Source organism: Boleophthalmus pectinirostris, unplaced genomic scaffold, assembly GCF_026225935.1.
Source record: "Boleophthalmus pectinirostris isolate CB_2022bp ecotype Guang Dong unplaced genomic scaffold, ASM2622593v1 HiC_scaffold_14, whole genome shotgun sequence".
Lineage (NCBI taxonomy): Eukaryota > Metazoa > Chordata > Actinopteri > Gobiiformes > Gobiidae > Boleophthalmus > Boleophthalmus pectinirostris.
The window spans coordinates 28,261,555-28,287,858 of record NW_026571047.1 but is presented as its reverse complement, the minus strand read 5'-3'; the positions used below and the strand labels follow the sequence as shown (position 1 = coordinate 28,287,858).

The 26,304-nt window shown below is 40.0% G+C and overlaps 1 protein-coding gene across 1 annotated transcript in view; it reads right to left on the bottom strand.

The window, feature by feature from the left end:
* Positions 1–26,304, bottom strand: part of sec24c (SEC24 homolog C, COPII coat complex component) — a 52,188-nt gene that overhangs the window by 6,925 nt on the left and 18,959 nt on the right. The window contains exons 5-20 of the mRNA XM_055149972.1: positions 22,048–22,998; positions 20,964–21,100; positions 16,611–16,719; positions 14,981–15,108; positions 13,263–13,401; positions 11,637–11,752; positions 11,040–11,164; positions 9,488–9,679; positions 7,824–7,917; positions 7,371–7,487; positions 5,462–5,632; positions 5,184–5,280; positions 4,958–5,103; positions 3,796–3,934; positions 1,542–1,660; positions 351–530 (exon numbers count right to left, since the gene is read on the bottom strand). Coding sequence (XP_055005947.1) covers positions 351–530; positions 1,542–1,660; positions 3,796–3,934; positions 4,958–5,103; positions 5,184–5,280; positions 5,462–5,632; positions 7,371–7,487; positions 7,824–7,917; positions 9,488–9,679; positions 11,040–11,164; positions 11,637–11,752; positions 13,263–13,401; positions 14,981–15,108; positions 16,611–16,719; positions 20,964–21,100; positions 22,048–22,998 — 2,960 coding nt within the window. The remainder of the gene's footprint in view (positions 1–350; positions 531–1,541; positions 1,661–3,795; positions 3,935–4,957; positions 5,104–5,183; positions 5,281–5,461; positions 5,633–7,370; positions 7,488–7,823; positions 7,918–9,487; positions 9,680–11,039; positions 11,165–11,636; positions 11,753–13,262; positions 13,402–14,980; positions 15,109–16,610; positions 16,720–20,963; positions 21,101–22,047; positions 22,999–26,304) is intronic.

Here is a 26,304-nt window from a genome sequence, read left to right as displayed (position 1 = left end):
GGAATGTTCCACAGTATGACATTAAACAGCTCTACCTTACATTTATTAAATTACGGGTGGTTTTATTGCTCAAAAATACCTTAACAACAACGAAAAAAAGTGGCATTCTGAATGTGAGTGGGGTCGCCTCTCCACAGATCTGACCTGTAACTTGGTCTGGTTTGGTCTCCATGAAGATAGAAAGGTTTAATGCCATACTGTGAAACATTCCAGACAAAGCAACAACATGTCCACGGAGAAAAGCTTTTGATTCCACCAGAAAAGTTACACAATTTAAGTTTTTTTTTTTTTTTTTAGTATCAACACTTTCTTGAGAACCCTTTCCCTTTCCGTCTCTTCCGGTTCCTCACCAGGGGCAGTAGTCGAGGGTAGAAGAACACGTGCGTCTCCGACACGTCCATAGAGCTGATCAGTTGCCGTAGATACGCGCGGTCGTCAAGGGAGACGTCGGCGGCCGGCAACAAGACGTCGCTCTTCAGAACGCAGTTGAGATACACGGGCAGCAGCTTCATGCACTCAGGAAGGATCAGCTGAGGAAAGAAAGATTTACATTAGAGGCAAGGTAAAATAAATAAATAAAAATCAGCACCTGCTCGTACGACTTCACCACCGGAATGTTCCATAGTAGAGCATTTCGTATTGATTTTTTGCATTTATTCAATTTCTGGTGATTTTATAGCTCAAAAATACTTTTAAAAACATGGATTAAACAAAACAAAAAAAAAGCATAAAGTGACTGGGCTTGCCTCTCCAGAGAAACAACCTGTAATCTGGGCTGGTGTAGTGTCACCTGCTTGCTTTCACGGAGATATACAACTTTAATGCCATACTGTGGAACATTCCAGGCAAAGCAATAAGATCTCCGCACAGATGAGCAAACCGTCCAACAGCAGAGTCACATAGTTCTTAGTCCAGCTTTAAATATTTAGTACTACTATCAATTTTTGTCCTCAGATATGGCATAAACAGGTTCAAAAATTCTAATGTTTTATTAATTTATTTGATTCACAATTATAAAAAAACACGTATGTTAAAAGTTCTTTGTGGTTACATTTCGTATTTTGTCTCTCAAGTCAATTATTCAAACAGAAAGATGAATTATGTGAGTGTACGTAGTCATTTTTTTGGTAACTTTCTATTGTTTTTTTTCCTCCAGAATTCCTTCTCCGTCCCCTTTCGCATTTCAGTGATTGCCAAAGCATCTCTAGAGTTTGGAGACGTTGTTGCTTTGTCTGGAATGTTTCACAGTATGGCATTAAACCTTTATCTTCATGGAGACCAAACCAGACCAAATTTCAGGTCAGGTCTGTGGCGAGGCGACCGCGCTCACAGTCAGAATGCCGTTTTTCTAGGTATTTTTGAGCTTTCAAACCACCTCTAAATGAATAAATGTAGAAGCTAAAAGGTAGAGCTGTTTAATGTCATACTGTGGAACATTCCAGGCAGAGCAATGACATCTCCATAGAAAAAAAGCAGGTGACGGACCCCCAGTCAAAACGTTATATAGCGCACCTTTAAGAGTAGATTAAATATTTTCTTACCTGTCCGGCAGATGAGGGGCTGGCACAGTTCTTTCGGTAACAGGCCAAAATCTGAGCGCACTGGTTCACCAAAGTGTCCCTCACCGACTTCGTGGGGTTGTTTGCCACACCACGGAAAGCTAAAACAAGGCAGAGATTTCAGATATTCAGTTATATTTTTGTTGTTGAAAATCCTACTAAAACTAAATTAAAAGGTCCTACATTACAGAAAATTTACTCTTGTGACTAGGGATGGGCATGATTAGTCGAATAATCGATAATTGATTATTAAGAATTTCAACGATTACGTTAATTTTAACCGACAAACCGAATGTAGGTTGCTGTGTGTAGCGTCACCAAACAGGGGTCTGTACATGTGTCTCTCTGCACTCAGAAGGAGCGAGCAAACAGAAACAGTCGGTCATTCTACAACGTACCAAAGCACAAATGTGTATTTAACGATGATTTGTACAAGAAAATCCATGCTTTCCGTTGCGTTCGGGACAAGTGTGAGTCCATGTGCACAGTGTATAAAGCAGCACATATGTTTCAGTGTCCAGTGGGGAAAAAGTTTTGCCAGGTGAGAGTCGCGCAATGTCGATGACGAGTCCCCACCTCCCTCCCCCCGTACGGTGTCCTGGTTTTGACAAACGCAAATCTGGTCACACTAACCTGTATTCCACTGAGTCATGTCTTTTAATCCGACAGAAATTGACCGCATCAGCGACACAAGAGCTGTAGTTTTATCTTCGCTGAGTTTATGCAAATTAGCGATGTGGTTTTAAGTTTCGTTTCTGTGAGAGTTGCACAAAACTGAATTAAACACATTATAATGTCAAACGGATTGATGTGGCTCTAGAGTTGTTACAGTTTATATGTCGTAAAGTTGAATTTATTTATGCAGATTAGTAGTGCAGATAATAATAATGATGATCATTTTAATATAAAAATCTATAATCGATCGTTAATTCTTCCGACGATCGATTAAGAAAATTTCATCGAATGCCCATCCCTAGTTGTGACTTTTAAGTCATGTTATAATGTTTTTATCTTCTCAAAAACAGACCTGGAGTTGTGTTTTGTTTCAATCACACGTTTGAATAATCTTTTAATATTAGTTTGTTGAGCTCTCCAAAGCTCAAAATGCTCTGTTCCACCTTGTGATGTCATGAAGCGGTACTTTTCAAGTTAACAGCTATTTTTTTTACTTTTAGTTCAGTAGAGTTCGGGAATTCCATGGCTGAAATCATCTAAATGATTCTAGTGAAGGTGTGCGGAGTTTAAAAACACAGTGGAGCACTTCCTGTTTTACCACATGACATCACAAGATTGAACAGAGCGTTTTCAGTTTGAGAAATTGTAGGATTTGTGTGTTAAACATGTGAATAAAACAAAACAGCTCAAGTATGTTTTTGATGAGGAAACAACATTATAACATACTTGTGGATAAGACAAAAAGCGAAATATGGGCTCTTTAACAGATCTGTATAAATAAACTGGATTTGAGAGCAATAGTTAAATCTTGAGTCTCACTGTAGTGGGAACATATAAGATGGTCCTGAGATCAATTCACTAGGCCTGCATGCCTGCACGAAGTCAATATTATGCTTATACAACTCGTTATCTTTTAGTAGGGGATTGTGCCAAGGACACTGTGTTTACGAAAAACAGGGCACCCTGCCCCATTGCCAGTCTCAAAAGACTGGACATGGGACAGGAATGCGCCTCCATGTATGTGTGCGCGGTGGAGACTGGCCCTCTCTGCACGCACAGGTGCATGAAGAGAATATATAGAGGCGGAGGGAAAGCACCCACTTTAGAGTCTGCTGCGGGTTGCGTACGAACGCCCAGCCGGGTTTAAGCCACTCTGCCGTGGGTTGTTGGCTCTCCAGCCCATTGTCAACGGTGAGTTTGATTTTCTTATGTGCCAGTTTGTGTGATGATTGATGCTTAAACCCATTGATTGATTGATATGATTGTAACAATGTTGAGCGGGGAATAAACGGACATATTTATTCTAGCCTCATTGTGTGATGATTGCAATGTTGAGCGGGGAGTAACCGGACACATTTGTTCTAGCTTCATTGTAACAATTATTGAGCGGGGAATAAACAGGCACAGTTATTCTAGCTTGTTGTAACAATGTTAAGCGGGGAATAGACAGACACGTTCACTCTAGCTTCATTGTGTGCTGGCATTGATTGATGTGAAATAGTGATTGCCTGGTTGTGACTACTTCCCACGAACCTTTTAAGATATTTCACAAAACACTCACCAAACTTGGCGAAGTAGTTGATGATGGTGTCCGTTTCACAGTTGCGGTACAGGTCGGCGAGCTGAGAGCAGCAGTTCACCGCCATGTTGTGAACTCTGAGACGCCTCTGTCCACTACAGCTCGTGTACAGCACCGCACACTGAAAACACACACACACACACAGACACAATCACACACAAACAGACACAATCACACACACACAGACATACAGAAAGAGACATACAGCATTTAGACTTGCACATTTAATACATCAGATTATTAGTGCTTTCAAACAATAAAAAAAGTGAGCGACACACACTTTTGAAATGATTAATCTCAATTCACTTCTAATTCGATGCATTTTTAAAAAAAGTTTAATTATTCCACAAATAGGGGTGTGCAAAAATATCTAAATATAAATATATCATGTCAAGTACTTTTTGGAGCTACATTTGTGTTGCTTGTTTGAAGAAAGGAAACTTGTTTATATGATACATTTGGCATTTTCACAGATTTGAGTTTTTCATATTAACTTTGCACAAACTTAGTGGTTTAATAAAGACTTTTAGTATCACAGCCATAATTTAGACTTTGTTTTTTACTGAACGGTATCGAATCGATTTGAAATACATTGCATCAAATTAAAACAGAAAGTGCACTGTATCGAAAAACATTGTATTGTGGCCTATGTATCAACGTCTGTATCCTATTGGCAACTTCTTAAAGGGATAGATCAGGATTTTTAACATAAATCAGGTTTAGTGAGGTTAAAGGCCATTCATTGCCGCTTGCGGGTATAAATGGCTCTTATGGTGACAGAAGGGTTTTAAAGGGTTAAAAAATGTCCTGTGTCTTCCAGTGTTCTGCAGCAGTTTCGTGAAATATTTGGCACTGGGATTTACGTGTAAATGCTCAAATGTGCCTCATTTTGAGCTTAAAATGTTCATATTAACTCGCTCTACATGATCGTGATGTTTTTATTTTGATATTTTGCTGTAAATAAATTCGGATTCCATGGACCAGGCTCCAAATTCGCTCCCATAACTGCTGACTTCATGAGCTCTGTCAGTTTTGTTTTGACTTAGTGATTAGTATAGTGCCGATTATTCTCCCATTGCAATTTTTCTTCGGCCATATGATCTTGCCCTAATATAAAACCAACTAAACTTGAGCCAAACTGCACCTGCATGAGCGCCCCCGTGTCTTCACTGAGTTTGTCGTCGTGTTTAAACTCCACGGTGATGGCTTTGTCACAGTCCAGCCCAGCCAGCTCTACGTCTGTGGTGTTGCTCATGAAGAAAGAGCCGAAGAAGTCTGTCGCCCGGATCCCTGGACACACAACAGAAAGCGACGGTAAGAAATCAGGTCATTTAATCGAAATTTTTTTATAAGAAGAAACAGAGTCGGACCTGTGCTGGTGCGGACCCTCATCACAGCGTCAAAGCCCACCAGTTTCTGAACGTCTCGTCTGAGGTCATTCAAAAACCGCTCCTGGTCTGACTGAGCCTGAAGAGAGATCGACAGTTTTCTTTGGTCACAAGTTCATTTTCTTTATTTCTTTTTACGTTTGTTAACTCTGATATGGCACAGTACGCATTTTTTATTATAATCTGAGTGAAAATTATGGTTATTTATAGAAAAATCCAAATCAGACGACCCTAAGAGCTTGTCGATTGTTGCATCTTACCTGAAAGTATGTGTATTTGTAGACGGAGCCCCCGGTGGACACGGGCACCACTGCGAGCGTTGCCAGGTCGACGTACTGGTTTGGAAACAGGAAGAGGTCGACGCTGCAGCCCTGAGCCACACAGTCTTTGGCCAGAGAGTTATAGAAGCTGATCTGGGGCTGGAACAGGGACTGAGACAAACAAGAGACAAGTTACTATGAAGGAAAACGTTTCATTTGTAATTAGTTGCATTATTATAGATTCCCAGTGCACGTCAGTTCACTGCATGTCGTTTTAGAGACGAGTGACGAGGAGACATGATTATGATTATGTTAAAACGCTGTCTGCTCCACTCATGAGGGACATAGCGCTGGTGGACTCAGCTCCATGGGCAGAGCACAGGCGACTGAGGCCTGAGCCAGACTTCAGGTGGTTTTATACATTCTGCTCAGAGACGTGTAAACATGAACTGCTTCTTAGTTAAACAGAAAAATAACACCGGGTGTGCACGTGAAGCCTCATTAAAATGCAAAACGCGTATTCCCGTTTCTGAGGCGGATGAAAGAAGAAATTATCAAAAGTAAAACAAACAAAAATGATAAAATGAATAAAATTAACGCAGTTTTCATACATGAGGTGCAACGGATTATAAGGCACATTAAGCGAAACAAAAGGATGACACTTGAGACTGATCCTTAGTCCAGGCGTCCACGATCCATTGGCAGATCGTGGTGTAATTCGCCCGGCGTTTCCTCCCTGTCTTGGTGAATGTGGATTATGAATGTGAATGTGGGTGGATAATTTAAGTTGTTTTTTTTTTATTTCCTATGAAAAAATGTGTTTAATGCAGCTTTGTGCACATTTGTTTACATTTTACACAAACAAAACTTAAAACCACATGGCTCATTTGCATAAACTATAAGCGCTGAAAAAAACTGCTTGCTCCTTGTGCCCTGATGCGGTTCACCTTCTGTCGGACACATGGACATGACTCAGTGGAACCAGATTATAAGGCACAATGTCGATTTTTGAGAAAATTAAAAGGATTTTAAGTGCACCTTATAGTCTGAAAAATATGGTATGTTAAAACGCTGTCTGCTCTGCTCATGTGGGATGTAGCGCTGGTGGACTCAGCTCCATGGGCACAGCACAGGTGACCAAGGGCTGAGCCAGACTTCAGGTGGTTATAGTCTGTGGTTTTAGTGCTGAGGCTCTGACTGGAGGAACCTGTTAGTGACACGGCTCTTCTTAAATAGACGGAGGCACCTCTCATCCACAGACTGCTTATAAGAGTGGACAAAGCCGCTGCATGCCAAATAGGAAGTGCGCCAGGAGGCTCTTTCGGCTCCTTCTGACCCTGGCTCCAATTGACTTACATTGGGATCTTTTTTTGCTATTTTGTCCATCAAAAAAATCCAATTCATAATATAGAGGCTGGCTCCAGATTCACTCCTGTAACCGTGAGCATCACAAGCCTCATTTGAGCGACACTGAACACTACGGGTGACGTCACACTTGCTTAGTCCACTTTTTTTTATATAGTCTATGCTCTCACCACTGTCTTCAGATACATAATCCCAGTGTTTCCGCAACTCAGAGCCGTGTAAACAAGAACTGTTCCATAGTTAAATAATAAAATAATGCCGGGTGTGTGCGCGGAGGAGCCTCATTAAAATGCAAAATGCTCATTACAGTTACCCAGGCAGACCGGTTCTAAACAAGAAATTATCAAAAGGAAAACAAACAAAAATGATGAATGAAATTAGGCAAACCTATTAACTGTCGAGCTGTCCAAGTACAACCAGAAGGAGCTCGTGTACGCACCACAGTTAGAGAAACACTGGTCTTAAATGTTATACTGTTACATCTTAATGAGTAGTAATAAATATATGTGATATAAATCTGTCTAAACACAGATTATTCCCACACCTTTTCCTTGTCCGTTCCCACTAACTTCTTGTCCTCTCGGTTTTTCAGTTTTCCTGGAGCCTCGGCGATCGGTAGAGACGTGTGAAAGATGAACAGTTTTCCGGCGCAGTCTGCAGCCTGAGGACCAGACAGAGACTCGAGTTAGATTATATGTTAAATTTATGTTAAATTTCAAGTTCACAATTAAATACATGGCTTTCAAATTTGTCTATAATTTATACAGGAATATCTTTAGCTGTGTTTATATTTCCACACACATTAGATCTAAACCTGGTCTAAACTAGGACTAAACCAGGACTAGACCAGGTCCAGCAGAGGATCAAACAAGGTCTATATCATGACTAAACCGGAGCTAAATTTCTAGTAGTACAGTCATAATGGTGAGTAAATATTGTGATAATAATTTGAATATCTAGTTACTGTTTATGGTTTATGAGAGTTTAGTCGAGTTACCTTGAGCGCCTCGAGTCCCGCCTGAATGACCGGTCCAAACACGGTCTCTGTTTCTCTCGTGTCGGCGAACATTTCTGGAATCTGGTCCAACAAACTGAAACAAACAAAATATATAAATAATAAGTAGTCTAATAATCTTGGGTGACCATCTTAAATTGTAGAAAAAGAGGGATGAAATTGTCAAATGTGATGTGAAATTTAAGACGATATATCAAAATAGAGTATCAGCACTGGAAAAAGAAATCAAGAAAAGTCAAATATTGTCCAGTTTATATGAACAGTGTTAAAATTACATAGTATTTAGCGTTGAAAATTGGATTCCACTGTCTGAAAAAGTGTAAGCAAGTATGAGTTTTTATTATCTTTGAGGTATCAAAAGGCTCAATTTCTGTGCAGGACGACCAAAAGTGGGAGCTTTTAAAGGTGCATTGTGTAACTTTTCTGGTGGAGGGTCCGCCAAATGCTTTTCTCCATGGAGATGTTATTGCGTTGTATGGAATGTTTCACAGTGTGGCAGTAAACATTTCTAACTTCAGGGAGACTAAACCAGACGAAGTTACAGGTCAGATCTGTGGAGAGGCGACCCAGCTCACAGTCAGAATACTGTATTTTTTGGACTATAAGGCGCAATATCAATAATGTTGAATTCTTTCGTCTATTTTCATACATAAAGAGCATTAAGCTAAACAAACAGACGACACTTGAGACTGATCCCTGAGTCCAGGCGTCCACGATCCATTGGCAGATCGTGTCGTAATTCGCCCGGCGTTGCCTCCCTGTCTTGATGAATGTGTTTTATGAATGTGAATGTGAGTGGATAATTTAAGTTTGTTTTTTTATTTCCTACAAGGAGGACTCAAATATACACTGAATAATAATGTGTTTAATGCAGTCTTGTGCACATTTGTTTACGTTTTAGAGAAACAAAACTTAAAACCACATGGCTTATTTGCATAAAGTAAAAGTGCGGTGCAGCTTCGTAGCTTACAAAAGTCATACTAAAACATTTTGACAGACTTTTGAGCGCCGTGTACCACATAAAATCGGTTCGAGGTCAATAAACACAACCAGAATTAATACATAAGGTGCACTGTCGATTTTTGAGAAAATTAAAAGGATTTTAAGTGTGCCTTATAGTCCGAAAAATACGGTATCAGTTTTTTTTTGTAGGTATTTTTGAGCAATAAAACCACCTGTAATTGAATAAATGTAAAGTAGAGCTGTTTAAAGTCATACTGTGGAACATTCCAGGCAGAGTAATGACATAGAAACAAGCAGGAGATGGACTCCCAACTGAAAAATTACACGCTGCATTGCACAACTTTTCTGGTGGATCTGTCACCTGCTTGTCTCCATGGAGATATTATTGCTTTGTCTAGAATGTTCCACATTCGAGATTAAACCTGTCTACCTTAAGGGAGACAACTATAAGCTACATTACAAGTCAGATCTGTGGAGAGACATAATTATTGTATTTTTGAGCAATTAAAACATCTGTAATGAATAAATGCTTGATAGATGTGTTTAATGTCATACTACGGAACATTTCAGACAAAACAATAACATCTCCGTGGAGGCAAGCAGGCGACAGACCACCCACCAGAAAAGTTACACAGTGCACCTTTAAGATAAAACAGTTTCAATGTAATCTTGACAGTAGTTACCTCTCGATGACTTGTCTGCTCTCGTTCACGTTGACGAGGAAACCGTCGAGCAGAGGCACAAACATGTCCGCCACGTCCGACACCACCAGCATCTGCGGCTGGGCCAGACTCGCCTTCACATTGTAAAAGTGCATCACTTTGTTGTAGGTGACAAACCCCACGCGCACCACAGACTCCACCTCCGGGTTCTCCCTACGAACACAGAAAACAGAGAATTTAACAACACTTTGAAAAGAACAGTGTCTCAAATCAGCACCATGTGGATTTAAAGCATCGGGGGGCTTCTATATGTATGTTTGTGGCGGAATGTTCAGCAGTTACCATGGTGATGCACTACACACGTAAGCAAACACTGCCAAAAAAGTTTCTAAATAGCTTTAAACTCTGCAATAACTTAAAATCTATTGTCTAATGCCAACTAGTTTGTGACTGTAATTTGAGATGGACTTGTTTAACAGCACAAATCAGTAAATTCTTTAAAATACAGGCTTTGTAATTAATCTATTTCAGTTAATCACAAAACAATATTTGCTCCAAAAGCAACATTTATTTTATGTAAATGAATTTTAGTCAACTAATTTTCATCCTGAGGCCCGTCATTTGTTCGAGTCTGTACTCTCTTGTTTGTACTTGGACCAGAACTGCTCCCACCAAGAGATTTTTTTGGGGTCGCCTTGTCAAGCTCTAAATGTAGGTCTGAAATATACAGTTCTGACACATGAGGGAGCTAGTGAGTCAGCGAATCCTATTCCAATATTGCTGGTTCAATTGAATGTTGAAAAGAAAAATGAAATGGGCTACGTTTAATGTTTAAAACTTGAGTCATACTAATTGTTTAGACAGACAGGATCACTCAAACAATAAAATATCCTCATTAATGTTCAATACTGGTCAAATCCACCTTTATTTTGTGATTTAAGAATGATGTCTTTTAACTTAAAATATGGGTTCCGAGAAAAAAAGTTTTAACACTGATTTAAAGGACATATTAGGCTAATTAGAGACCAAAAACAAACTCATTCTCACTATATTGTTACAGACCTGCACATAATACAAGCCAATAAAACTACTGGCTTGAATAAAAAATAAAACTATTAAATTATCTATTATATATTACACCATTTCTGATCTTATAATGTCGTTTCCTCATCACAAACAGACCTGGAGTTGTGTTTTGTTTAATTCACACACGTTGAACACACAAAACCTGCGTATTTAGGCTGAGTTCTTCTCTCAAACTGAAAACACTCAACTATGTTTTTAAACTCTGTACACCTTCACTAGAATCATTTAGATAATTTCAGCTCAGAACTGCCAATCTCTGCTTAATTAAAAGAAAAAAGTTTTGGACATGTAGACAGACTAATAATAGTTACTCAAACATGTGTGAAGGAAACAAAACAAAACTCCAGGTGTGTTTATGAGGAAGTAACAATTTTGTGTAATGTAGGCCCTTTAAATAAACAGTGTTTTGTGATTTGTTTTCATGAGAACCTGTTTGAAAACGCCCCAAAATGGACCCTGTTTCGGACTCTCTTGTTGTTGTTTTTACCTGGGCAAATAATCCAGCAGAGTCTTGAGCTCCTGACACACCATGCTGACCAGACCACTCTTCACCGCGTTGTACGAAACGTCGATGAGGAAGATGAAGGCAGGAGGCTGAGGAAGCTTATTGTTCTGTGGGAAAAAAGTTTAAACATTTAGGGTTTAAAAACAATAGTAAACCTGATGCCCTGTTGGAGAGTTTTATATGTAAATCTCACCGTACAATACAATTACAATATTAATTTCACGATGCCATATTTCCTGCAATATTGTGGCGATGGTAACAGAATCAAAGAAATTATACTTTTCCTTTTAAAAAGCTTTGACCTGGCCTGTATTAGTGTCATAGTCTAAAGAATAAAGAAAGAAAAGTTGTTTGTAACAGTTATTTCATCGTGTTTTCCACATTGAGAAGGAACAAAAGGTCATGGTCTGTGTATTTTCCTCAATTTTTTTAGCTGCTGCTGCAATGAAACAATCCATTTTTGATATTATTGTGAGAATTTTGCCGATGTTATGATATTTCAGTTATTGTTCCCTCGTAGTTTGACTTGGGTATTTTGAATCAGAAGTTGTGGACTGAACTGATTTAAATCGTCTGTACCTTACAGTAGTCGACAGTGGCCAGAAACTCGTAGCTGCCCAGAGACAGCTCGGGTCGGTCGTAGCAGTCCATTCTTTTCCCAGTGTGATCCAGATGCTGGAAATAATGTGGAGGCACTACAGGGGCAAAAACATGAAATATAAGCAATTACAAGAAAAAACTATATCACGCTTCATTTCAGAATGGTGATTTTAGTTTTAATTACTATAAAAGTTGTTGTTTTTATGTAGTAAAGTTAAAATTGGTCATGCCCCATTATCAATGTATTGTAAAAGTAGCTCTTAGTGTCAAAACAAGACAGCTGTGTGGTGTCTGTATCCAATTTTAAAGCATTTTCATTGTCCGTGAACCTGGAAGTAAGGCAAGTGCTATGTTGGCATGTTAACTGTTGTTGTTGTTAGCATTACTGTGATGACAAAACTCCACTCTGGTCTCTGAAAGTTGTGAAAAACACATGTATAAACTGAGTGGTTTGTTCAGCAGTTACCATGGTGACGCAATACACACATAAGCAAACACTGGCAAAAAAGTTTCTAAATAGTTTTAAACTCTGTAATAACTGAAAGACTGTTACTGTAATATTATTTGAGAGGGGCTTGTTTAACAGCACAAATCAGCTCCAGTTTCCAGTTCTAGTAAATTCTTTATTGTCAGATTATATTAAAAATTAAAGGCTTTGTAATAGGGCTGTTGCGATAACCGTAAAAATGAATCACCGCGGTACCAAGAGGCCCACCGTGGTGGATGTTGGGCCACCGTGATCAACACACTTGACCCGAGCCAGAGTCCTGCATGGGTCCATTTTTAGAGACCCGCACCGGCTCTCTCTCTTAAGTCCACGGGTAACCGACCTGACTCTGACCTGAGCTGCCACAGTGAGAGCTGGAGAGATGCAGTGGCACTTGTTCCAAAGCCAAATGATACTTCTCCCACACTGCACACGCTATAGCCGCATGACAACCAAGGTACATGTGCATCTGCGCAACCAGCGCATCATCGGATGTGTTGAGCTGCTAAACCGCACCGCAGGAGAAATTCCCTAACTGCGACAGCCCTATTCTGTAATTAATTGATCTCAATTAATTGCATAACACAATTTGCTCCTAAGGCAACATTTATTTTATGTAAATGAATTTTAGTGGACTCATTTTCTTCCTGAAGCCCATCATTTGTTTGAGTTTGTACTCTCTTGTTTGCACTCGGACCAGAACTGCTCCTGCCAACAGCTCCAGCAGTTTCTGTGCTCGCTGTCACATGTTTTGCATTTAAAATTTGTTGTAGGGTTAAGGTGCTTCTGTGATATGCAAACTCTTTTCTGCACAGTTTGTAATAAACAACTCCTTTGTCCATACTTCCATAGGGTCGTTTTCTGAACAGAAATGTACCGTCCAGCTGACCCAGAGCGCTTTCATGCTCCGTTGTTGTAGTCGGAAATGTGTGCGTCAGTATAATTGGTGTACCACGACATGATGCACTGACAAACCTCCGTGTTGTTTACAAAAAAAACTGCTAAAATTTAAAGTCTAATTTGAGCAACTGAGTTTTAGACAGAGTAATGCCTACAGTTAGCATCACATCCCCAGAGAATTTTGATAACAGATCGTCCTTTGACCCGTGTGCGCTCACCCTCTGTGACACAGCTACAGAAGCCACACTGGAACCTCCTCCCTCCCTCGATGAACTGCATGTACGGGCACATGTAGGCCTTACAGCGATTACAGCGGATCGGACCAGACTCCCCATGGTCCACCACGTACGGAGGCGTCTGCAAGAAGAAAGAAACATTATAATATTAGAAACAACTCGTAACAAAGACATCTATAAGACTCACTGCCTGACCAACCAGCCCCTTGTACAGTCTTGTACAGTCTGTTCAGATTCAAAATGGTCTGGAATTGGACCATCGAGCATGAAAAAACTTGAAACGATCCAACCACATGTCTCTCAAATGCGGAAGACATCTCCTCTTCAAAATTCCAGTCATTCAGAACAATATATAACTTCTTTTAAATGAGATAAGTAATAAAACATGCGCTGTTTCTCAGTCATTTGCTGTTTTTTCCTAATTTTTTTTTACACGTAAGAACCATACGTCTCTCTGATTGGTTAATCCACCTGTCAATCACAACCTCTGATTTAAGTTTGTTAAAATACAGGTGAGTTTGAAGCTCAAAAATACCTAAAAAAAACCCAAGCATTCTGACTGTGAGCGGGGTCGCCTCTCCACAGATCAGACCTGTAACTTGGTCTGGTTTGATCTCCATGAAAAAAGAAAGGTTTGTAACACCATAATGGGAAACATTTGAGACAAAGCAATAACATAGCCACAGAAAAGAGCATTTGCAGACCAGAAAAGATACACAATGCACCTTTAAATGTACAGAATATATATATATTTTTTTTCAAATGTCTGGGATTTAAAGTGATTATAACAGCGACCCCCTCCTCCACGCTCTTTCTCTCTCTCTCTCGAATATAAATCCAGACAGATGAGAGAGTCACGTCATGGATTAAGATTAGTGACGCTCCAGCTGCAGGTTTCACTGTTACACAATCAAACGCTGCATAACCTGCCCCACATTTAAACCGGGCATAAAACCGATTCAGCCTCTTCAGCCGTTTCCATAAATGTGGACGTTTGCACAAATTTAAACAGCTTTTTAATAATGAGGTCTAAAGCAACTTGCAGAATCACAGGCTGAAGAAACCTAGCATTTTGATGAGTAATGCAGTAAATCTATTTTTTCTTCCTGTATTTACACATTACAGTCACAATAATTATCGAGTTACTGAATCCTGCTGACAAACAATGGCATTAAAATTATTCTTATATAGGTAGTTAAAGCTTGTGTAGTGTTGTGAGCTTCCCTTCAAGCTTTTGTGCAATGCAGGATATCGATATCTGATATATTTGGTTTAATGTTGAGGCTGATAATCGATATTTAGCTTTTAAAATCTATAGCAAGACCCCAAAAATGTATCTTAAAAGGTGCTATATTACACAAAATTGAGTCGTGTGAACTTTTAGTCATGTTATAATGTTGTTACCTCATTAAAAAAATATGTGGAGTTGTGCTCAGGTTCATTCACATGTCTGATTTTCCTTTATTATTATTTGTCTGTCTACATCCAGAGCTCAAAATGCTCTGTTCCACCTTGTGATGTCATGTAGTGGTAGTTCTCTAGTTTTCCGATTGAGGGGAGAACTCAGTCTGAATATGCAGGGTTTGTGTTAAACATGTGTGAATGAAACAAAACTGAAACTGTTTGTGATGAGGAAACAACACTGTAACATAGATCAGAAAATAGAGCAGTGTTTTCGTGTATTTCTCCTGGACACTGACCTCGTCCGGGGGCAGGGTGGCGAGGGGTTTGATGACCGCGGCGAGAGGCACCTGAGACTGTTTGGCCATGTCTGCGGTACAGGGCATGTTATAGGCCGTGCAGCGGATGAAGCGAGGGCTGGCGTTCCCTAAAACATACAAAAATACAATCAATAACATCGAAACAAATCAAAAATCATGATCGGTCACTGTAAGGAAAAAGATGTAATCATTTTATTATCATATTGTCATTCAATAGTCAATATGTCATAGATTCTTCAAACATATAAGCAGTTTGTTATGAATTTGTGTGTGCAATATACCGCATAGGCCCATAATTATACATGTAAACTTGAAAAATAGATATATAAAAAACATCAGGCCTGAGTGACAGAACTGAAACTACTACACTACACACAGTCACGAGGATCTATAATTATGTTTAAAACGCTGTCTGCTGCACTTTGGCCCTTTGCGGTGTGACTGCGCATACACGGTATTGTAATACTGAGGTTACCGTGACAGCTACAGGATTTTCACTGGTCACTTAATTTAGCAAATGATGCCCTCTGCTGAAAAGAAAGTGAACAAGATTGAAAAGGCAAAAAGCCGCATGGTTCATTAGCATCATCAAGGTGAGAAGAATTGTGTGACTGAAAAAATAATATAGTACAATATAGTTAATAGTTGTATATACCGTATTTTTTAGACTACATGTTGCACTTTTTTTCATGGTTTAGGTGATCCTGTGACTTACTATATATTAAAATTTTCACACTGACAGGGGTGAGAGGGCGCTCTAGGCTTGTGTGTCAATATCCTGTTCCTCCTGTACCACTGTCACTTGGCTCTACTGCGTATGTCTCCTGCAGAAAGAGCCTCTGTCCTGTCTGTACCATGTCAGTCGATCAAACCATTACTTCTTTACCACTGAAAATTTTACATTTAAACAAACTTATAAAGATTGAGAAGACTGGACACAAATGCTCTTAAAAAGAAAACCATATTTTGCAGATTACAAACTGCAGGTAGTGAAATAAGTAGTAGAAAACAGTAATCGAGCAGCAGAAAGAAAGTTTGGAGTGAGTGAGAAACTTGTGACACCAGGAGGATGCACCATGAAACTTTCCTGGAGTCACTGGATGGATGGACAAAGCCTGAACTTCAGTGACACCAAAACCATCCTGTTGGGATTCAGAAAGGCCGGAATAATTCTAACTGGAACTGATGCTGAGTCTGACGACAGCGACACAGAAGAGGAAGTGGCGCTCTGTTTACCTCCGGAGGTAATGGAGTTGCTCAGAAGTGACACAGAGGATGAAGAATTGAATGGATTTAGTGATTTGGAGTGAGAGAGTTTGTTTGTTAAACTTGTTCTGTTCTGTTGTTTATGTTATAGTTTATCTGAAGAACTGTTCATATGTGACGTTAACAGTCTGTTGTTCTCTGTTCTGTTGTTTTTACTAGAACTTGACTTTCAAGATGAAAGGTCTCTGATTTTAAAAAATAAATTTCTCCCCAAAAAGTGCGACTTCTTGTTTTTTTGATGTTTTTTTTTTTTTCTTCTTCGTTATGCATTTTTGGCTGGTGCGACTTACACTCCATCTGGAGCGAAAAATACGGTAGTTGAATTTATTCATAATCATCTCACCTTGATCCCGAACTTGGAAATCTGTAGTGACGAGGGGCGGGGCTTGACCTCTGACCCCTGTAGTGAACGGCTCTGTGCTCTTGGCCTTGTCGTCCTCAATCACCTGGATCTAAAACAGGAATCAAACGCATTATTATCATGATCAATACATGACATTACCAACAGAGTCCGGAGTAAATACAGACTTATGTAAAACTCAGTTAACTATAAAACAGTAACGGCACACGCATGCAGGAGACACACACACACACGTGAACCTGGAAAGAGTGGACATTTGTGATGACGTGTGCAAAAAATAAAAACAAACAGAACTACGGCAGTCCCCAGAAACAGACAGGACGCATGCAGGGAGAGAGTCATAAAAACTCCACCGACACTGATGGATTTACTGAGAAATATCACATGTAATGGCTTTTTGTAACAGCTGGTGAAGGGTTATTTGCTTGTCTCCATGGAGATGTGACAACTTTGCCTGAAATGTTCCCCTTAATTGCATTTTAAAAAATCTAAATAAGGGCAAGAAGATGATACGACCAAGCCAATGTTCAAGTCAGATCTGTGGAGAGGCTACCCCGCTCACTGGAAGCAGGACTGCATGTTGTACACGTTTTTGTTTTTTTTTTTTTTTAGCAATAAAACACCTGTAACTGGATAAATAAGAATAAATCCAGTTAATGCCATACTGTGTAACATTCTAGACAAAGCAATAACATCTCCATAAAGACAAGCAGGTGGTGGAACCCCTATAAAAGTTACATAATGTACCTTTAATGTATAAGAAATGATCAAATGGACTAATAATATAATAAGCAATCACAGGCAAAAACATTTTATATCCTTTTTTACCAAAAATTTTATTATGGACGGTATATATTAAATTTAAACAATTAATTTATGTGAAGCAACCATGAATATGTATAAAGTAAAGGTATAATGAAGTCTTAAGTCAATAAATTAAACAAAATATACACTATAGATGAATTTCTCTAATAATGACAAACAAAAATACGATACTGTTTATTTTTTCTTTTGCTGTCAGATCAGATAAGGACGACTGAGGGATTACACAGACATCCTCTAACAACGTTTTCGACGAATTTGCCAGTGCTTCCTTAGGACTTTATGAAAAGATAGTTGACAAATGAAGGCAAAAAAATAAAACTACAGACCCACAAACCACCATCAAACAAACCAAAAACCCCAAAAAATCACTTCAATTCTCTGCTATGTGACAGTGAGAGCATGCAGTCTGACGTTAATATGACAGGGTTAGGCAAGAGGGGTGAGGAGGGGCATGGACTGTATATATAAATGGACATAGCGCTCCAAATAGGAAGTGAGCATGGGCGCACTTCTGGCTCCATCAACTCTGGCTCCAGTTCACTTTCTATTGAAAAAACGTCACCCTGCTCTCCGTAACTGGTGCTGTCAGGCTTGTCATTTTGGTCTTAAAATGTTTGTATTAATGAGCAAAACATGACCCCAGTGTTTTTATTTCACTATTTTGTCCGTGAATTAAGGTATGAACATTAATAGCAGATAAATCAGGCACCTTCTTTCGCTGAGGTCGCCCGCCCGCTAGAGTTACGCTTGATTGACAGCGGTGCAAGTGAGAAGGGGCATTAGCTTCAACAGCCTCTCTCTGTAAACGAGCTTCATTCCGCACTCTTCTCTGTAATTTAATGTCTTTCTCCCTTTTTAATTTTATGATTATTTATGTTTTGATCTGTTTTTTATTGTGATTTTAATGTATTTTAATTACCTTGTGCACGAATTGTGAAATACAAATAAACTTGCCTCACCTAAATTTGCCTTTAAAGGTGCATTGTGTAACTTTCGGGTTGTGGGTGTGCCACCTGCTTGTCTCCGTGGGGTAGGGGTGTCCAAAAATATCACTATATCGATATATTGTATCGTTTAATGTGATGATACAGTAATCAATATCATGGGCTGCTGTATCGATATATCACCAAGAGTGCTTTTTTGGTATATTTTACTAAATTATTTTGTTACAGAGCTACAGTTTTGTTGCTTGTTTAGTGGAAGGAAACTCATTTGATATTTTCACTGTTTTGATTATTAAAATGTTTTCATATGAACTTTGCACAAGACGTGGTTTAACAAAGACTTTTAGAATCACAGACATGATTTATTCTTTATTTTTATTGAACCGTATTGAACTGATTTGAAATATATTGTATCAAAAGCTCACTGTATCGAGGCATGTATTGTATCGGCAACTTCTTAATGATACCGACACAAAGACTTTTAGTATCAAAGCCATGTTTTAGCTTTTTTTCTTTTTATTGAACATCGAATCGAATTGAAATATATCGAAATATATCGAAACGAAAGTGCACTGTATCGAGGTATGTATCGCAGTGGCAATTTCTTAATGATACCCAGCCCTACTGTGGAGAGGGCGTTACTTTGTCTGAAATGTTTCACAGTGTGGCATTAAACTTATAAATCATTCAGTTGTGTGTTGTTTTTTTTTTGTAGTCAGCAGACCATCCTCTAAACAGACCTGACGGGTATCTCAGCCTGATGACATCTCCTGGAGCTAGTCAAGTTTAATGCCATACTGTGAAACATTTCAAGCAAGGAAATCATCACGGAGACAAACTGTGGACAGACCCTCCACCAGAAAAGTTACACGGCGCTATAACTGGAGCCGAATACGTGCAGTCCACTTTTTTATAAAGTCCATGGGTATGGGTATTGGGAGGGGTGGGGACAGGTGAGGACAGGTGAGGACAGGTGAGGACAGGTGCAGAGGAAGGAGAGGCAGCACACAGAACACTTACTGGGCTGGGGATAGCATCTGGGTCTATTCTATGTCGTGATTTCTGAACAGCGGGCAGGTCAGACGCTTGCTTTACATTCAAAAGATTGTCCAGCAAAATTGTGCACAAAATAAAACGACAAATACAAAGAAAGACGAAAGATAAAGAGAAGTGTGAGAAGAGGTTTCAGTAAGAGTTCATCGAGCAGCAGGCAGCAATTAAGTTATTAGAGTAATTAGGAGTCGGATTAATTCGTGAATTTTGTGAAGATTAGCAGTAGCATAAGCCTGCTCATTGCACATGCTCAGAAGCTCATTATAAATCAGCGGTAAAGATAAATAAATAGAAAATCGGTAGAATAATAAAATTTTTTATGTAGATTTAATGTGTGGTTATACAGTATGTGTGGATAAATTTTTTAAATAAAAGCGTAGAGAAAAATTAAAAGTATGTAATTAATAAAAAAAAGAAACTATTATGTAAAAAACAACAAAATATTCACTAGATTTTTTGTATCTCAATTGCAAAATATAAAAAGAAAACCCTACAAAAATAAGACGTGTGAATAGTGCTCGGGATGGCACGTCAAAAAATGCCTGTTACCATGGAAACCCGCAGTGAAATTTGTGTCAGTCGTGTAAAACTGGGTGGAAAACTTAAAAAAACTTCTTTTCACTTTTGGTAAATACATCTATCACGCTGTACTGTGTCAGATATTATGATCAAACATGTGAATGAATGCCAAGGCTGGTATTTTTATAGTCTTAAAATCTCAATTGGTTTACCATAACTGAAAATTCATCACAATTCTGAGCTCTACACCATTAAATGTTCTCAAAGGGACAATTAAAGGGCCCATATTATGCTATTTTCTCATGTTATAATGTTGTTTCCTCATCACAAACAGACCTGGAGTTGTGTTTTGTTTCATTCAAACATGTTTAGGACATAAACCTGCACATTTAGGATGAGTTCTCTAAAACTGAAAACACTCTGTTCCAAAAAGTGCTCCACTGTGTTTTAAACTCAATAAATCTACAGACTTGGAATTACCAATCTCTGTTAAACAAAAGGTAAAAAAGTAGTTGTTAACTTGAAAACTACCGCTTCATGACATCACAAGGTGGAAAAGAGCGTTTTGAGCTTTGGAGATGTAAAAGTTTTTCCTCCAGTGAGCTACTTTCACAAAACGAAAATGCCAGAGAGCTACTAGTTTTAGTGGTCACAGGAAAATTGAGCAAGTAGAAGTGTCATGGCCTTAGATGAGGAACAGTTAAATGCCTATAAAACATAAACCTTTATAAATGTATTAGTGTACAAAGCAGTTAGGCATCAAAACGATACATGAACTATGGTAAAAGGTATTTAATTAATCCAGTTTTACTCAAACATGTGTGAATGAAACAAAACACAACTCCAGATCTGTTTTTGACGAGGTAACAGCATTATAACAAGGCTTACAGCTCATAAAGGTAAATGTTGCATAATATAGGACCTTTAAAAAATAATGAAATACAAATTGAAGAGCTAATTTGGACAGTTTGCATTTCTTTGTGTTTTTTCTCACCGGACTGGGGATGGCGTCAGGGTCCAGTCTCTTCTGAGGCGCAGGACCCGGGGCGGGGGCGGGGCCTCCGAAGTTCTGTTGCCCGGGATACGGGCCTGCATAGCCAGGCTGAGGACCTCTCACCTGCCCATAGGCTCCTGGAGGAACATGGGAACAATGCATTAATAAAGTCCATATTCATAGGTTCCAAATTAACTGGCAAATGATTCTTTTCTGATTTTCACAATTCTAAGGGGACGTTCACCCATTCAAAAGTTTAAAAATCGCTCAATTGCTATGACAATGGAGTACTATAGTTCCAGTGTTTATGAAAAGAGGCATCTGCATTTTAAAGGGTCCATATCTCGGAACCATCGTTTTCATGGAGATCGTTAAGTTTAATCACACAATTGCCACATTTATATGAAAGCTTTAATTCCGAATAAAAATGATTTAATTATGAATAAAAATTAATGCAGCTTTAAAAAGACCATGTAAACGCTTAATTCCTAATAAAAATTATTATTCGGAATTAAAATAAATTCTGATGGATTTGTAAGGATGGAGGTAGAGCAGCCGTTGACTCAGTTTGTCTTCTTCCTCCTTCTCCAACACTCTTCCCTTCTCCTCCTCAGCCAACAGACGTAAAGCGTGATGAGAGAATTCTCCGGCCGCTGCTCCATTATCTTTGGAACGACTGCTTAAAAGTTTGGATCGTGTTTGTGTCCGTGGCGTAACGACAAACCGAGATGACAAAAAAGCCGGTACGGGTCTTCCGGTCGATGTAAATAAGTTCGTGTCCTTGTCCAATCAGAACCTTCCCCACTCCCAGACGTTGAGCAGAATTAAATAAAGGTAATTTAATGTGTTTTCCGTGTAAACGATCAAACAAATCAATTTGGAATTATTATTTGCATGTAAACGCGAAGGAGAATATTTTAATTTCGAACTATTTAATTCAGAAAAATTCATTCGAAATTAAAAACCATCATGTAAACGTGGCCAGTGTGAAACATTCCAAGCAAAGAAAACCACCAGAAAAGTTAGAAAGCGAATCTTTAAACAGGCACTAAAATGAATTCAGACTAGATAAACGTCCTCTTACCGTTCTGCTGCGGCGGGTACCCGGGGGGCATGCCAGGCTGAGGTGGAGGCTGCTGCATGGGTCCAGCGGGTCCCATGGGCGGAGGTCCCTGTGGCGACGGGGGCATGTGGTTGCTGTGTTGCTGCATCGACGTCGGGGGCATTTGGGGTCTGAGAGGGGGCGGACCTGAGTGGTAGGGGGAAGGCTGATTTTGGGATTGTGGAGGAGGCGGAGCTTGTCCCTGTGACGGCGGCGGCATCGGCCCGGAGAGGAACTGTCCCGACGGGGTGGAGGTCGGAGGAAACGCCCCCGGTTGAGACGTGGGAGGCGGGGCTGTGGGCGGGAATGAACCTTGGCTGGGTGGAGGCGGGAGGGGGGACTGCCCCGGGGCGTAGCCAGGCTGAGGCATCGGCGCCGGGGCGGAGGAGGAGGCGGCGGAGAAGGGCGGTAGCTGGTGCTGCGATGGGGGCGGCTGCTGCGGCGGGAAACGCGACTGCGATGCTTGCGACACCGGCGGAGGCGCGGTCTGAGCGGGTCCCGTGGGTCCTGTGGGTCCCGAATACGACGACGGGGGGTAGTTCTGGGGCATTGACGGGGGTGGCTGCGGAGAGGGCGAAGTGTAATGCGGCTGGGACGATGGCGGCGGTTGCAAGGGCGAGGCGGAGGTGTACTGAGATGGGGGCGGGGCTTGTTGGGACAGGGGAGGAGAGGTGAACTGCGGCTGGGACGTGGGGGGCATCGACGGGGGGTATTGTTGAGATGGTTGTGGTGGTCCCCCGTAGTATTGCTGGTGCTGTGTTGACGGCGGGGCGGTAGACGGCGGGGCGTTGGAGGGAGGAGGCGGGGCTTGTGTCGGGGTGGTGGTTGCAGGGGGAGGGGCTTGGGAGAAAGAGGGCGGAGCTTGGGAGAAACTAGGCGGGGGTGCAGAGTAAGGCGCGCTCACTGGTGGAGGGGCGCTGTGAGGGGGAGGAGCTGAGGACAGAGAAGAGAAGAAAAGGTTATTAATGATAAATGATCATTCTGAAACTAGTTTACACCAACGACTATAGATGGGCATTCGATTAAATTTTCTTAATTGATCATCAGGAGAATCAACAATCATACACGTTTTTAAATTAAAATATCATCATTATTATTACTATTATTAATATGCATAAATAAACTCAACTTTACAACATATAAACCAGAACCACTATAGAACCACATAAGCCTGTTTGACATTATAATATGTTTAATGCAGCTTTGACATTTTTGTTTACGTTTTATAGAAACAAAACTTAAAACCATAACCATTTTTTCAGTGTGCACAAACTAAAAACGAAAAAACCAAACAAAAAACAGCTCTTTCCTCGTGCTGCTGATGTGGTTCAGTTTCTGTCGGACTAAAGGACACGACTCAGTGGAATATGAGTGTTCTTTCTGTGACAGAGGGATGTTGATGTTGATGATGGTGAGTGTGTTCTGTGTGTTTGTGTGTCGTGTTGGAGATGGTTCATGTTTTCAGAGATCGACGTGTGCAGGTTTAGTGCAGCTCTTTATTTAACATCATTTCACTTTATTTATTTTGGCTTCTGTTGTGATGAAAAGACTGGAAAGTGTTTGTCTTTTGGACGCATGTGCACTCAACTTGTGTTGAGGGGGATACTGGGATACTGATGTGCAAGTGACTTCCAAGGAGGAGCCAGAGCCCAAACATGTCCCACGTGTGAGGTTGCAACTCCAGTGTTTGTGTCAGAGGCAGCCTCATCTCTTTACGCTACGCACAGCAACCTACATTCAGTTTGTCGTTTAAAAATGAACGTGAAAATTCTTAATGATCAATTATCGATTAATCAACTAATCACACCCATCCCTATCGTGGAAACAATAAACCTAAAGAAGGTGAAGCTAACTGAAAGCACAAGACTGAAAGCAAATTAGACTTTAATCTGAGCTTTATTTTAAAACAATCTGACCTGAAATAGCCGACTAGGTGAGATGATTTGTGCTCACAAAATTACAGTCACAAACTAACTAGCATTAGTAGTAAAATATACCAAAAAATACTCTTGGTGATATATGAACATACCACATTATCATCACATTAAACAATATTTTATATTTATATTTTGATATTTTTGCACACCCCCAAGGTACAGTATTAATATTCTGCAAATTATGTAAAGAAATGTTAAAGGTGCACTGTGTAACTTTTCTAGTGGAGGGTTCTTTAAATGCTTTTCTTCATGGAGATGTTATTGCTTTGTCTGGAATGTGTCACAATGTGGTATTAAACCTTTCTATCTTCACGGAGACCAAACCAGACTAAGTTACAGGTCAGATCTGTGGAGAGGCGACCCCGCTACAGTCAGAATACCTGTTTTTCCAGGTATTTTTGAGCTCAAAAACCACCTGTAATTGAATGAATGCAAGGTAAAGCCATTTAATGTCATACTGTGGAACATTCCAGGCAGAGCAAAGCCTATGACAGACCCTCCACCCGAAAAGTTACACAGTGCACCTTTAAAATGTTAGGGGAAAAAAAAAAGTAAATACTCTCAGACCAACTATTTGCAAATCTCTCACCACTATCGGTAAACCAGGACATAACAAAGTGCACTGGCTTTCATTTACCAAAAATTATGCAAAACTAGAGACCCAAGGTACAAGTAAAACAACACACGTGTGATTTGAATACTGTTCAACCAGAAAAGCCGGGAGTATAAGAGGATTTGCATTTTGTACCATGTAACTTTAATTTTCTTACGCTGCTTTGCCTACACACTCTCACTGTAGTTCAGCTCGTGTGTAATCCAAGTATAACTGATATTAATAGCCACATACGAGTAGTTAAGGTCACGCCAGGTGATGCAATCTAGAAATCTCTACTTCTTAATTTGAGTCCTGTGTTATTTTAAAATGTTAAAATTAATTGACAGTTCATTTTTAAAAATGGCACATATTCCACTGTCTATGATAAAATGGTGTTTCCTCATCACAAACAGACCTGGAGTCGTGTTTTGTTTCATTCACACACAAGTTTAAACACACATATCCTGCATATTTAGGCTGAGTTCTTCCTTCAAACTGAAAACACAACACGTTCCACCTTGTGATGTCATGTTGTGGTACAGGAAGAGCTCCACTGTGTTTCTAAAACTCCATACACCTTCACTAGAATCATATGAGCCCTGGAATTTTCACTCTTTACTGAACTAAAGGTAAAAAGAGCTGTTAACTTGAAAAATAAGGGCAGTAGCTCAGTTGGTAGAGCATTCGCCTACTAATCTGAAGGTTGGCGGTTCGATTCCAGCTCTCAACATAAACATCACAGGTTGAGCGGTCAGATCCACTGACCCACAGGTTGGCTGGTGTGATTCCAGCTCCCACAGATGAATGCTGTCGTTGTGTCCTTGGGCAAGACACTTAACCCACCTTGCCCACAGTGTCTGTGTACACTGGTGTGAATGGGTGAGTGGTTCCTTGTTGTAAAGCGCTTTGAGCACCTTGAAGGTGGAAAAGCGCTATAGAAAAATGTGACCATTTACCAAAAATACGACTGCATAATGTCAAAATGTGGAGCAGAGAATGTTGAGCATTGAAAATGGAGATAAAGAACCCTTTATTATTAATCTAATATGTGTGAATGAAACAAAACACAACTCTATGCATGTATTTCAGGAGTTTACAACATTATAACATGGCTTCAACCTCAGAAGAGTCAATTTTGTGTACTGTATTTTTCAGACTTTAAAAAGGTGCACTTAAAATCCTTAAATTTTCTCAAAATCGACAGTGCGCCTTATAATCCAGTGCGCCTAATTCTGGTTGTGCTTACTGACCTCGAACCGATTTTATGTGGTACACGGCACTCAAAAATCTGTCAAAATGTTTTAGTACGACTTTTGTAAACTACGAAGCCACACCACCTGATGGATTGTCGGAGCATTACAGCTACTGTAGTCAGGAGCCTCGCGGAGTCGTGTCCTTTAGTCCGACAGAAGCTGAACCGCATCAGCGCACAAGGAATGAGCTGTTTTTTTCAGCACTTATAGTTTATGCAAATTAGCCATGTGGCTTTAAGTTTCATTTCTGCAAAACGTGCACAAAGCTGCATTAAATACATTATGTACTCAATGAGTCGTCCTCGTAGGGAAAAGAAAACCCAAACTTAAATTATCCACCCACATTCACATTCACAATACACATTCACCAAGACAGAGGCAACGCCGGGCGAATTACACCACAATCTGCCAATGGATCGTGGACGTCTGGGCTAAGGGATCAGTGTTTTGCTTA